This window comes from Felis catus, chromosome B4 (assembly GCF_018350175.1).
Source record: "Felis catus isolate Fca126 chromosome B4, F.catus_Fca126_mat1.0, whole genome shotgun sequence".
NCBI classification, from domain to species: Eukaryota; Metazoa; Chordata; class Mammalia; order Carnivora; family Felidae; genus Felis; species Felis catus.
The window spans coordinates 65,549,953-65,564,679 of NC_058374.1; the positions used below are offsets into that span (position 1 = coordinate 65,549,953).

General features: G+C 38.9%; 1 protein-coding gene and 1 long non-coding RNA gene across 9 annotated transcripts in view; one reads left to right on the forward strand and one right to left on the reverse strand.

The window, feature by feature from the left end:
• The window catches only part of LOC123386568, a 248,829-nt gene extending 240,718 nt beyond the window's left edge, over positions 1-8,111 (forward strand). For all 3 annotated transcript variants that reach the window (XR_006600638.1, XR_006600639.1, XR_006600640.1), the window contains 2 exons: positions 5,590-5,643; positions 6,602-8,111. This is a non-coding gene — a long non-coding RNA (uncharacterized LOC123386568). The remainder of the gene's footprint in view (positions 1-5,589; positions 5,644-6,601) is intronic.
• Positions 1-12,773, reverse strand: part of SYT10 (synaptotagmin 10) — a 67,315-nt gene extending 54,542 nt beyond the window's left edge. For 2 of the 6 annotated variants that reach the window (XM_023256925.2, XR_006600636.1), the window contains exon 1: positions 12,296-12,765. In XM_023256925.2, the coding sequence (XP_023112693.1) occupies positions 12,296-12,446 (151 nt within the window). In that variant the 5' untranslated portion in view covers positions 12,447-12,765. Of the gene's footprint in view, positions 1-12,295 lie in introns of all 6 variants that reach the window. The other 4 variants (XR_006600637.1, XR_002743842.2, XM_045061645.1 and 1 more) reach the window with 3 other exon arrangements.
• Positions 12,774-14,727: the final 1,954 nt, after the last annotated feature.

Consider the following 14,727-nt stretch of genomic DNA (forward strand, 5'->3'; position numbering starts at 1 on the left):
AGAAATAACACTCTGGCTAAGGAGAAGATAAGAGTGGAGGTCAGACTAGAAGAAGAGAAACTAGTTCACATATGATAATAGTCATTCATTGAAGGATTATAGTGGTTCTGAATGAGGGCTGCTGAAATGAGGAGAAAAGCAGATTCAGGAGATAACTGGAAGTTAAAGTTCCAGTTAAGGAGTGTGAAGACTGAAGGATAAGAATGTGAGTTAGTGGGAGACAAACAGGATGATGAAGTAAGGAAGACCATGCCTTCAGCTTTGGTCATACTAAATCTGAAGTACTTGTGCTCACGCAAGTAGAAATTTTGAGGAAGTTATTGGTAATGCCTGACTGCAACTAAAGATGAAATTGAAGGACTTCCTTTAATAGTGGAATCTGAATCCATGAAAGAGAAGACAAAATTTGATAGAAACCTGAGTACATCAGTATTTAAAGAAAAAGAACTTAAAGGAACAAAGAGCCTGTGTGCATAGAAACCTGAGAAAGTATGAAAAAACAAACTCAGGTCAATGTGTTTTCATATATATATATATATTTGAGAGAGAAGGAGCGAGCAAGAGAAAGCATAAGAAGGGGGGAGGGACAAAGGGACAGAGAATCTTAAGCAGGCTCTACGCTCAGCAAGGAGCCTGACTGGGGGCACCATCTTACAACTGTCAGATCTTGACTTGAGCCAAAATCAAGAGTCAGACACTTAACTGACTCAGCTACCAAGACATCCCTGGAGGAGAATATCCTAAGAAGTAATCAACATAAAAACATTAAAGTAAGTTCAATTAGAATAAGTAACTATTAATTAACATTAACAAGTAGGTTTTAGTGAATTCAATGAGATTAGTGAAGGAGAGGCTATATTAAGTACATTAATGTGGTTAAATAAATGAATAGGAGTGAGGAAGTGGATTCTATGAGAGTAGACCATTCCTTCAGGAAACTGGATGTTGGAAAGGAGGAAAGAGAAAGGAGGAAAGAGTAGCATGTGGAGGTGATGGAGGTGTTTTATTAGGATGTGCAATACTCAAGCATGTTTTAAAACTTAAGGGAAGGAATCAGCAGACAAGAAGACATAGAAAGTTAAGCAAATGAATAATTAAATGAAGTCTCATAAATGGTGAAAATGGATGGATGGGGTCTGAAGCAAAGATGAAAGGATTGCCTCACTTTTTCCTTTACAAGTAAAAGAGGATGGTTCTGCAATCAGGGAAGTTTTTAGGTCTTGGGTAGAAAGTCAAGTGAATTCTTATTTATAAGTAGTATTTTCTCTCCAAAGTAGGAATTGGGGTCAACTGCCAGTTACTTTGGGATATTTGGGAATAGCTTGGATTATTTAGATATAGTGGGGGGAAGTTTGAAAATAGGAATTGTAGAGAACAGGAGAAAATTGAATAGGAAAACACAGGATTTCCGTTCAGAATTGAGGGTTCTTTTGAAATTGGATACTAGCTTGCCTGGTTTTAAAACCTCCTAAATAGTTGATTGCTCTGGTGTAGGGATAGAGAAGCAGATGAATTTATTCATGAATGAGGTCTCCCTTCCCCACAGCACTGGAAGATGTAATATATTTCAAAGGAGAAAGCGATTGCAATGATGAAATGATGCATCATTAAGTATGGTGCCATATCTATTGACAGAGAATTCACAGAGAAGTAGAAAGGTGAAGGGACTGGAGTTTCCAAGTGAGAAAGGTGAAGGCATAGGAACTTGTGGTTGGGGACTGGGGAGGTTAGGTAGAGAAAAGAACACTGGAGGAAAAAGGTCAGCCATGGGGAGGCCAGGGTGATGAATATAAATGGCTTTGCTTGCCTTCTCTGCAGGGCCTTTGAAGTTACCCTTGCAATAGGCAAACTTGATGAGTAGACCCTATCTCAAATTTTCAATGTCTCTGAATAGTTAAAAAGAATCCATTATATGACATTCATCTTATTATATTTTGGGAAGATTAAGAGTTAATTAAATTTACAGATATTAGATTAGGTGCCCAGATAATCAGGTTTAAAATTGCTCAAACTCTGGCTTGATTACATAAATATGCATAACCATTGCTTTACCACTGTCTACTTATCTGTCGAGATGTCTCTGACTCACTTTTGGTATAAAGATTTTATTCTTTCATTGTGTCTTAATAATTCAAAATAAAGTGACCCAGTTCTGAAAAACTGAGAAAACACAACTCTCATAAGAGAAGAGTAAGCCATGGGGCACCTGGGTGGCTCAGTCGGTTAAGCATCCGACTTCGGCTCAGGTCATGATCTCACAGTTTGTGAGTTTGAGCCCCGTGTCGGGCTCTGTGCTGATAGCTTGGAGCCTGGAGCCTGCTTCGGATTCTGTGTCTCCCTCTCTCTCTGCCCCTCCCCTGATCATGCTCTGTCTCTCATAAATAAATAAATGTTAAAGGAAAAAAAAAAGAGAGAGAAGAGTAAGCCAAAAAATGCTAATTCCTCAGAAACTTTTGTAAAGCAGAACTTTGCTAAAGTCTATGTAACCAGACCATAACATTTGCATGGTCCTATTCACTGAGGCTTGTAAAAAGTGTTAGATCTAATTGTCTACTACCTACACAGATGGATATGATCACACAGAAAAGCACAGACCAATTGGTGTGCTCTCCATTCCCATCACCACTGCGTTAATTGATATTCTTATCTGTGGTTTCTGTATCATTTTTTTAAATTTTAAAGTTCTAGTTCTTTAATTTTCAAAATGTACAAAAATATGATTTCTTGTAATTAATTAAAACTTATAATTTAGTTCATTGATATTTCAAGCCTTTTGTTCTTTGGTTTCTTCCCATTATTGCCTGAACATAGACCATATTTATGGCATCATTCCATAGAGAAAGAAGGGAAATAAAACCCAAATCAGCAACTCTTTTTTTTTTTTTATTTGAGAGAGAGAGAGAAAGCATGAGTAGAGGAGGAACAGAGTGGGCGGGGGGGGGGGGTGTGGAGAATGAATCCCAAGCAGGCTCCACACAGCACAGAGCCCAATCCAGGGCTCGAACCCATGAACCATGAGACCATGACCTGAGCTGAAGTCGGATGCTTAACTGACTAAGCCACCCACGTGCCCCAAATCAACAACTCTTAAAGAAAGCTGAGGGAAACTGTTTCTAAGATAAAAATTTGGAATTATCTTTGAAGTTAACCTATTTATCCTATTCAGATGATGTTGTAGTTGACCCTTAAACAATGAGGGGGTTAGAGGCACCAAGTCCCACACAGTTGAAAACTGCCATATAAGTTTTGACTCCCCTAAAACTATTGATAGCCTACTGTTGACCAGAAGCCTTGCCAATAACATAAACACTTGATTAACATATATTTTATATGTTATATACTGTATTCTTACAAATAAAGTTAGAAAAAATAAAATGTTCTTAAGTAAATTATAAAAAAGAGAAAATACATTTAGAGTACTGTACTAGAAAAAATCTGCATATAAGTAGATCCACACAGTTGGATCCTGTGTCGTTCAAGGGTCAACTCTAATATTATAATAGGGCATAATTCTGATTTCTATAACAAGAGGCTAAACTAACAGTGACTTAAACAAGGTAGAAGAAGTTTATTTCTCTCTCATGTAATTAACTATTCCAGCATAAGCAGGCCAGGGCATACACATTAGGTTCAAGGTGTCTAGAGTCCTAATTTTTTTTTTTTTTTATATTTGTGCTTTGCTATTCAAAGGTTTTTTGCCTTCTCCTTAATGTCCAAGATGGCAAGCTACCATGCCCATGTTCCAGGCAGTTAGGTGGTAGAATACCATGGGGAAAGGGAGGGTGAGAGTCTGTCCTTTAATTCTAAGGGCACAGCCTGGAAGTAGTACACATCACTGCCACTAACATTCTGATGGTCAGATTTAGTCATGTGGCTGCAGCAAACCAGAAAGAAAGCTGAGAAAAGTTGTCATTTATAAATTAAAAAAATAAGTTATTTTAATGCTGCTACATATCTAAATAAAAATAAAGGACTCTGGTACTGTGAAATAAAAGGGGGGAAATGAATACTTGGAAATAACTAGCAGTCTCTTTTTCATCTATATATCCAATACATAATCAATCAACATATTATCCTTGCAACAATGCCTCTTATAATTTCCATTTAACAGTACTGATTTGCCTTTTTCTTGAATTTCAATAAATGGTAAAAACTTTGTTTTAATACTATATTGAGTTGATTATAATATGCATATTTTAAAACATTTACATTTTCTGAAATCTGAATATACTTTAGTATCAATGGCTTATTACAATCACTAAAAGCCAGGAAGTAAGTATGTCATAATTTTCTCTGTGTATGTGCAAAACAAAGGCATCAATATAAAAAGCCATAGAATGAGTCCAAGTGGCTTTAAAAAAAACAACAACCAAAAAAAACCAAAACAGTGGAGAAAACAGTAAAGCCTAGCACTAAACCTTACAAGACAAACTTTTGGGGGATAGGTGGAGAAGGCAGTGAGTCAGTGATTGTACAGGTAGCTTACAGCACAACACCAAATGGCCTTTATATCTTTTATGAATTCTTTTAAGGAAAAAAATGCACCATTACTACTCTTGACAGCACTCTTGATGGCACAGAGCCTAATAATGAGTGGAAAAACAATGGTGTCACCAATTCTGAAATCAAAAAGCCATTCCGAAGAATCATGGTCAACTTTAAACTTATTTTAACCCATTTATGTCTTTTGTTTTACTTTTTATGTTTGTACAAGAGTGATATATGATTTCAACAATTTATGTCTGTTTTAAAAGAAGTCTCTACATAAGTGTGAAATAAAAACTCTGTGATAACAAAGTATCAAGTTATAATTTATTTAGTGACATTTCTTTTTCTTTTTGGTACCATATAAAATAATGGTGCATCTTATAATCAATAGCATCTTAGATTCAATCAAATATGGTATTCAATATGATATAAAAGTATCCTAACTTATAAAAAAATCTTTACACATGTTCATAATTGAGTAAATAATTTATAATCTGTGATTATCTATTAATTCTACATTTACAATAACTTGAACTATGTACAGCATTTAATTAATGGTACAAGTACATTTTATTTTTTTTAAGTTTATTTATTTATTTTGAGAGAGAGAGGGCACATGTGTGCACATGCACCCCGCGGGGGAGAGGCAGAGAGAGAGGATCCCAAACAGGCTCTGCCCTACCAGTGCAAACCCTGATGGAGGAATCATGGTTCGTGAGATCATGACCTGAGCTGAAATCAAGGGTGAGACACTTTACTGACTGAGCCACCCAGGCCTCCTAGTACGAGTACATTTTATGTCTGGCACAGTGACTTTTACCTAAGTGTTCAATAAATATTTGTTGAATAAAAGCATAATGCTAAAACCACCTCTCAGATATAGTAACAACTCCTATTGTAACATGTTAGAAATGATAATAAGCTTAATATTGTTTTATCCATTATTCCTATAAATCTATGACTATTGAAACAGAATTAAGGGAATAATAAAGACTGTAAACTATAGTCCTCATTGTTTGATTAAAATAATTCTGCAGTATGAACAAATTGACATTTACAAGGTTTTTTAAATTGACTGTAATGTTCTCTATTCCATAACAGAATGTTAAATAGCAGATCGTAACACACTTCAGGATCCACCCGGATGAAAAAAAGGTAGTATCAGTCCCTCCCACCTTCATCATTCTACCCTTCTAGCTCTGAGACATCACAGAACAATTTTATGATTTTATGTATACATATACAGTATTTGTGTGTGTGTGTGTATGTATATATATATATATATATACATATATGCATATGTGTGTGTGTGTATATATATATATGTATGTGTGTATATATATATATATATATATGTATGTGTATATATATATATATATATATAGCTTTATTTTCAGACAGTCTACCTAAGTCATGTTGATGTCAGCCTTTACAATTTCATTAGTCATTTAGGATATTTAAAATGATAAAGAAAGGGGCACCTGGGTGGCTCAGTCAGTTGAGTGTCCGACTTCAGCCTAGGTCATGATCTCACCAGTCCCGAGTTCAAGCTCCATGGTGGGCTCTGTGCTGACAGCTCAGAGGCTGGGGCCTGTTTCAGATACTGGGTCTCCCTCTCCCTCTCTGCCCCTCCCCCACTGGCACTCTGTCTCTCTCTCTCTCTCTCTCTCTCTCTCTCAAAAATAAACATTAAAAAATAAAATAAAATAAAATAAAATAAAATAAAATAAAATAAAATAAAATAAAATAAAATAAGGAAAAAGAAAACTATTATACAATAACAAGAAGCCATCGCTTCAGTCAGGGACTGTTTCTAAACTTGGCCAGTGCTGGATATTCCACCAACAGAGAAAATCAGTATTGTACAAATTAGAAATAAACAACATAATTTATTGAGCTTTAATAATAACACTTCCTATTAGGAGGCCTAGTTTTCTTTGATATCATAGCACTGAATTTTAATAATGACATATATAGATGGTTGACTACTAAACTTACATACCCAAAAAATGGTAGGAAAATAAAGCAAAAATTGATTTTAATGTATTATTTTTCTAATTACAAAGTAACAAAAATAATTTAACCAGAAATTTAATATCTGTTTTCATTATAGGCTTATTTATGGACATACAGAAGGAGCTATATTTATAATTATATGCATTCAAAGTTGTGCATTTCTAACACACTAAAATCTTTTACATGATTTTACTGTTCAAATGAATCAATTATATTTAGCTAAGCATTCATGAATTAACACTCATGTACACTTAATTATATGCATGTATGTACTCAATTAAGAAAAATAAAGAATGTTGTGTCTTACGCTTGTATGACAGTATATCTAACAAAAGGAAATTTTGGAATTTGGGTCATAATTACACACTGAGAAATCTTAATACCTTCCAATACATCACTAATTATAGCCAACGGTATAATGATAGTTAAGAGCCTATTTTTTACAAACATTTGTTCCAGTGCCCTGTGGCACCAAGGATGCCCCTAGGAAATCTTCCTATGCTTACTTTTTGTGGAACCTAAGGGACCCTGGGTTTTTATCCTTGCTGCTTCATTAACTAGCTTGATTTGAGGGGAAGTTGCTAACTTTCCCTGCCTTCATTTTCAACACTACAAAATAATGACTTCTAGTTCTAACTGGTATGACTAATAGGCATTTGAAAAAAGATGATTATCTTCCCCATGCTAGTTTCTACTTAAGCAAACAGGCTTTCTTTTACTATTATAAATTGATATTTTAAGTAGATATTCCCACTTTTCTAGAACTTGCATAAACTTAATACATTTATTACACAACACTTACAAATTTAGCCACTGGATCATAGCTCTACCTGAACACACTCTGTGGGAAGTCAACAGATACCCATATGATGTTCAGTTGCTTTTTTGTGAGTATTTTGCTCGTATTCTAGGTTTTAAATACCTCAAATGCTCTAATTTCTGCTATTATCATAAACAAAATACAATTTCTTGTAATTAATCAAAACTCATAATTTAGTTCATTGATATTTCAAGCCTTTTGTTCTGTGGCTTCTTGAGGATGAATTTATTCATTCATTCATTCTTTCATTAATCCAACAAATATTTATTGAGACTAAGAGGAGCCATAGGTTTTTCTAGGCACTGAGAATAAGACAGTAGACAAACCACTGCTCTCAAAGAGCTTATGTTCTACTGACTTAATGTATACATCAGGAAGAACACAATTGTATTTTCAAAATATAGATAATTTTAATTGGCATTAGAGATTCCAATAAACATTTGTGATGTTTATCTTCTGCCAGAATCTTGTAAAAAAATCTTGTAAATGAATGTAGATGTATCCAAATAATGACTAATTTTTTCCATAAAACAAAATGATGATTAAGTTTTAAAGACAATGGGATTTGAATGAAATGGACAGCTATAGATCTTATATATAAAATCATTCTTGTAAGGATCTGATTTCAGAGATTCACAGCTCATATAAAGAGGAAATATAAAGGTGCCTAGGTGGCTCAGGTGGTTAAGCATCTGACTCTTGATTTTAGCTCAGGTCATGATCTCATGGTTGGTGAATTTGAGCCTTACATTGGGCTCTGTGCTGGTGGCGCTGAACCTGCTTGGGATTTTCTCTCCCTCTCTCTCTCTCTGCCCCTCCCTGCCTCTCTCTCTCTCAAAATAAATAAACTTAAATTTTTTTTAAAAGAAGAAATATAGATCTTAATTTGTCTCAAGAAGAAAAAAGATTAAAGCAAAACAAATCCTGTCAATATTGTCAAAATACTGATATCTCAGAATTAAGAAAAGTAGGTGTTCGCGGACACTGGCTTGGCCTTTGAAAGCAGTTGTTCATTTCCCTTTGGAGCAAATGATACCAAGCTTGGTATGTATTGATGATCATGTAAAAATGAGACTTTCTTGATTGGAGTGGCATTCTTCATTGGAGTGACAATGTGGGAGAAGGAAAAAAATCCTTTCTTACATCCTTCTTCATATATGGGTGTATCTGAATTTATTATGGTTCAATTACTCTGTCTCATATTTACAAGTTTTGAGGAAAAATTTCCACTATATTTCTAAATTGTAACTCTTTATACAATCATTAGAATGTGTAAAACTCAGTGTGTAGTTGTACCAGAATTATAGATTAAGTAATCATTTGCTTTGTGTCTGTAGAGAAAAACCTACGAAACACCCTTACTCATTTTAAGCCCTTATCATAGACTTAAAATGCCTCAATCTCAGAGAATCACAGTGTAATTTTAAAAATCTTACTTAGCAATCTCCTTTATTAGTCAAGTAACTTCAAAGAAATTCTTTGCCATATACCTACTGATCCCTACATCTACAAAATTCAGGAATACACATAGAAATTGAGAAAGAAATTGTTTAAACTTTTATTTTAGAATTTTTAGTCCCAAATTGAAAGTATTAAAATGCAAAATCAAAACAATGATGAATTAAATGTTTATTGAAAATATTTAAATGAAGGTTAGGTCTATACAATTGTGATGTGACTATGTGCTTCAGGGGGTTTGATTAGCTATGGTTTATGAGGTCTGCCTTTTAAGCAACATACTTTCCTAAAACCTCATAAGCATTTGGATATGGGGCAGCAATTAAAGACTGACCAGAAATGAACCCAAATGCAGTTCCAAAACTATTATGTGTATTAGTCATGGTATATCTGAAAAATAACATTTTTGGCTGATATATTGTTTTGTATGTTCCCTGAGTATTAAATCATATTGTGCATGAAGATGAATTTAGTTGGTGACATGTCTAGTGGGGGTGGGGGTGGGGGTCAGTGGTAAAGAGAGGGCAAACATTTGATTCTCTAAGAATTACACATGATGAACTTTCCAGTGTGCTAGTAATGCTGACATCAATAATGTCTTTAATAAACTATTCCAAAAAAGTAAATTAATTGGTGTTGGCAGATGCAGTCTAATTCTTCACAAATCTTATGAAAATATGGGATTAGCCAACTTGATTGGTAGATCCTTAATGCCAATAACACTGCTGATGCTTCTGCTACTGCTGTTATAGTAAAGAGGATGGTGGAGGCCGCTCTTTATTGGCACTTAAAACACTGGTAGGAGAATATATTATTTATATGTGTGATTCATAAGTTCTTTAATGTAGAATGACTTTAATTGGGATTACCAGAATTTCTCCCCCTCTACTCCTATGGGAAGGAATCTAAAAATATACACAATCTGGAAGCCTGTAATTGTCACTTCACCCTTTGAATAACTGACACCATATGGGCAGTGCTGATTAACATTCAAAGTAAATAACCACTGTGCCATTCAATGTAGATGCCCTCCTACCAATAATGTGTTTCCTATTCAACAAACAGTGAGTAGAAGGGTCACCTACTGGAAGTGTTTTTATTTAGAGACCTAGAATAAAGGGCACAGGTGCTAAGTTATAAGAAAATCGACTATAAAGAATAATGTGAAGCTGAGTGGCTAATATAAAGATTCAGTAGGTAATATCTGAATCCATTTTGCAGATATCTATTGGTATTGGGAGTTTATTTGTGGATTAAAGTATTTTATTTCTAATTGTACAGATTTACAAATGGAAAATGTAAAGTAATCTTGTGCATCTTTAGATCTCATACAATCTTACAGAATGTCTTCTTTAGTGGTAGTCACTCAAAATATATTCATATATTAAATCAAATACTCCATCTGAATAGCATATATTTTCTCTTTACAGAAGAAAATTATCCATGAAATTGTTTTAGACTCATTTTTCCCCAATTTTTCTTTCCAAGGGAAAGGCCAAAAGGAATGGGAACTACAACTACCTCTTGTGGGCTTAGGACATGCTCAACACCCTTTCTGCAATTCATATACTGTGTTTTACCTTAAGTTTATACGGTTGTATATTTAGAAAGATTTATAAGCTAGTAATTGGTTTCCGACTGCACAGTTTTCCTCATTACCAGCCAATCTGAGAACCAGGAGACCACTTCTTGGTGTATGATCACAAACAGATGATCACAGCATCAACCGTTAAATGACCAAATTACAGGTATTTAAATTTAAATAATTTCTTCCACTATACCCCCTTCTTGGAGTCTTATGTTTAGAAAGTCGATCGCTAAAGATGTTTCAGAAGAGTTTATCCAATATCAACACAGAGGACTTTTAAGGTCACACTATTTTGGGTATTTATCTCATGCTTAGCAACCATACACGTGACACACATATACACTGTGTTCACCCAGTTCCTTCCACTAATAGTTGTTTGATACACTCGTTGGAATTCAACACCTACCGAACAAGTGAAAAAAGACTGTTTTATTTGTATATGCACAAAACGTCTAAGTGTCCAGCATGGGGACAGCACCAATCATGTACCCTTCCGCTCCAGGGTTCAAGTAGCAGCATCTCTCAGGTTCTGCCAACCGCAGACAGAAAAGAAGCCTCTCTTGGTTCCGGTTGCCACGATCAGAGAATTTGAAAACCCTGCAGATAGTCCATTTAAATACTGGTAGGGAAAAGCTAAACCACATCTATTCCCACCTCCCCTTCCTCTCCCTTTTCTCTGGTGGTGGTGGTGGCTGGGAGAGATTCACTCAGTGCGCCCTCCTGGCCTCCTTCCCCAGCCCGCAGCGCTGTGGGCAGTCGCGCTCCGCTAGAGTTGAGCGGTCCAGCTCTCACCTGTTGCCCTGGCTGCCCTCAAGCCACGAGGCCCCGCCACGAGGGCAAAAATGACAGAAAGCAAAGGGGAAGAAACAAGACCTACAGAAGAGAGGGCGATCTTCCAGCCCGTTGCCGAAAATCCCGAAAGCAGTGCTTGTTGGTCGCCCAAAGCCACAAGTGACCGTCACAAGGGACTCTCGAAATCACGCGGCCCGCAACTCTGGAGTCCCTCTCGCTCGTGTGAACGGACAACAGGCTACACTAACCAAGCACTGCGCAGGTGGTTAAAACCCTTTCCCCAGGAGTGACCAAACACTAGTTCTGATACGGTTCCCCTCAACCCTCCGAGAAAAACCTGTCACCTGAGGCTTCTTTCCACTTCCAGATTTCTGACGGTCGGTGTCCTTCTCCATCTCACCCCATTTCTTCCAAGTTTCGTGAAGGGAGAGGGAGGATACCCGTGCGTTGGGGTGTGCATGACAGCATGTGTGTAGAAAGAATTTCTAATCTTTTCTCTTTCCTCCACTTTATATGTGACCCGAGCCTTGGTTGTCGCCTCAAAAAAGAATCCCTGTTTTGCCAGCGCTGTCACGAAACCCTCCAAAATCACATTTAATAAGGGGTTCGGACACTGTCAAAGGCTCGACAGGTTGTAGCCGCGAGTTACACACACACCCCCTCCCCCGCCCCCGGAGCCTTTCCGCTCCCGGAGGCCAAGGCAACCCTTTTTGCAAGGTGGTTTTTCGCGTCCAAGCAGGGATTCTCCGGCCCGGCCCCTTCCCCCAGCTCGCGAGCCGCGACACGAGAGAGGGCAGCTGGAGTCCCGCCGGCGAGCGGCTCTCGCAGGCAGCGCTGGGTAACAGGCTGTGCGCCGCCGCCCTCGCTCGCCTCGCCTCGCCACCCCGGAAGGGAGCCCGCAGGCGTGGGAGAGCGGCGGCGAGCGAGGGACGGCGCCGCGGGCTCGGAGCACGCCGGGGAGGTGGAAGAAGCCGGGCAGGCGGAGTCGAGCCGACAAAACCCGAAGAACCCACGCTCCGGGAGCTGAGCGGAAAGAGGAGCGAGGTAGGAAGGCGCGGCGTCCCACAGGCGCCCTGGCGCCGCGCGGAGTCCCGGCGGAGCGCGCGGACACGAGGGGGGCCCTCCCCGGTTACCTGTGCTGCTTCCGCCCTGGCTGCCCCTGTCCCGGGGGAAGATGCCCGAGCACTTTTCCCACTCCACCTGGCCCGCGAAGCACAGCTCGGTGACGATGTGCAGCGCCTTCTGGCACAGGCTGCTCACTCCGTCCTCCTTGTGGAAACTCATGGTTGGCCTCTTTTTCCCCAGTCGGCCGGCCGAATTTCCCCTTCCCGGTACCTCTGGGCTGGCCCCTCTGGCGCCCTAAGCCATCGCCCGCTCGTGGGGAAATGGGCGGGAGAGCGCGCTGCTCCCAGCGGCAACTCTTAGGAGCCGCAGGTTGGCCCCATGGCGCGAGCGGGGGGCGCAGGGGAAGGCGGAGAGGCTGGGGCTGGAAGCGCGCGAGGCGGCGGCGGTTAGGTTTGCGCCAAGTCTCCTGCGGCGGGAGCCAGCCAGACGCGGCGAGCTGGAGAGAGAGACCCGGCATGGAGTGCGGAGAGGAAGGGTAGGGGGTGGGGGAGACGTGAAAAAGCCAAAGCCCTCGACTCGCTAGAACTCCCCCCGCCTCCTCCCAGCGCTTTAGTGTTTGGGCTGGTGGCTGGCGGCGGCGCGTCCAATCGCAGCCCGGCGCGGGCCGGCCGACCGGTTGAGGCACCCGCAGCGCCCCCTCCGCGCTCAGTCAGGGGCCCGAGGTGGCCTTGCCAGAGGCGCGACTCCTCGTCCCTGCCGGGACCCCAGCTTGGGCTGCAGGTGCACGATGCAGCGGGGCGGGGGATAGAGAAATCTTCGTTTTCTCCGTACTTTTTTCCCAGCCTCTGTCCGCCCCTCAGCTTCCTGTCTCTCCAACTTTACTGCATGTGTGTGGCTCTCCGTGGTCTGTCTAGTTTTACTTTTCTGAAAAGTCGTTACAACTGAAGACAAACTGAAAAAGTTAAATTTTAAAAATGAATAGGCGAATAATCAAGTCAGACGTCTACAGAGAAAGAGAAGTGTGCCTGGAAAGCACGTTTAAAATGATTTCTAACGATGATTTAGAGACAAAATTTAATTCCAGAGTTCTTTTTATTGCTATTACTGAAATTCACCGTAAGATACATTTCCTATCTATCCAATTCAGTTTTTCTTGATGCATAAATACTATGAATAGGCAGATTTTAATTTATTGCCTTTGACTTTGTTTTCTAATTCTCTTACGTATTTCACAAAACGAAATCTTATTTGTATTAATATTCACTGTCGATTAATCCGTAATTGGCAGTTAAGAATGCACAACTTGTCTTATCACTTCTGCACTGGAATACTGAAAACAACAACAACAAGACCTGGGTTTAAAGGGGAGAAGGGTTAAGTTCATATCTGTCACACACACCTGTGCTTAACCTTGAAGAAATTGCTTTTAGATCCTTCTTTCAATCTGTAAAATGAAGCCTTGGGACTCTTCTGTTGTAACACTTCTCTAAGGCAAACGGGCTTACTCATGGAGCTACAACTACAAAATAGTGTTGATAAGTATGGGCCACAGGGCTATAGTAAATGGGTTCACATTTACTATAAATGGGTTTCATTGTTTTTAAATTGTTTTGGGGCAGAGTTTGATACTCGCTTATAACCTGAAGATTGATTTAACCTTTATTAGGTGAGGATTCTTTATTTTCGAAGTGGAATATCCTGACGTTGTGGGCATATTTATATAGACAGTTTATGATAAATCATTTCCTGTGTAAGGACACTGTGGTAAACTTACTATAAATACTAGGCATAGAATCACAGTAGATAAGCATTCATTAGTTGAATCATTTTGACCTGATTCATAGGACAATTGGTATAACTAGGAGTAATTTTATCGTGAATCAAGACAAACCAAAATCTGAAGGTTTCATTTGCTTTTTGTTTTTATGCACATTGCTTTGGATGGTTTTTAGATAAAATTGACTATTTCAAAATAATTTCACTGTCAAAAAATATTGAATATCTACTGTATGTTTGGAGCAATGTAAACACACTTTAATAAGGCCCTTTCCAGCTGTCCTCCCAGTCCTCCCAGTCCTCCACAGTCTAGACACCCTCCTGTAGAACAACCTGCAATGCAATGCTGTGCTTTCATATTTACTGTATGAGCAAACTGTTATGTGGGAGTCCAAATGAGTAATTTAGCTCTATACTACCTAGATTCTAATTGCTTAAGTGGAGTAATGCAGATCTCTCTCATGACCCTCTTCTGTTTGATTTCAGTGCTCAATATTATTAGGTAAACAGATTCTGAAAATAACTTTCCCCGTATTTGTTTATCCTGTTCCTGGCCTCTTGCTTACTCTTCCCCGTGTTTCCACAGTAAGCAGTTCACCTGTATGTTCATTTTTCTGAATTTATTTGTCTGAAATATTTTTGCTTTCATCTAAATCTCCTAAGGTTTTGCTTTTTTTCTTTGATCTTTAGACCATCTCTACAGCTCATTAGCAGATGAATCAAA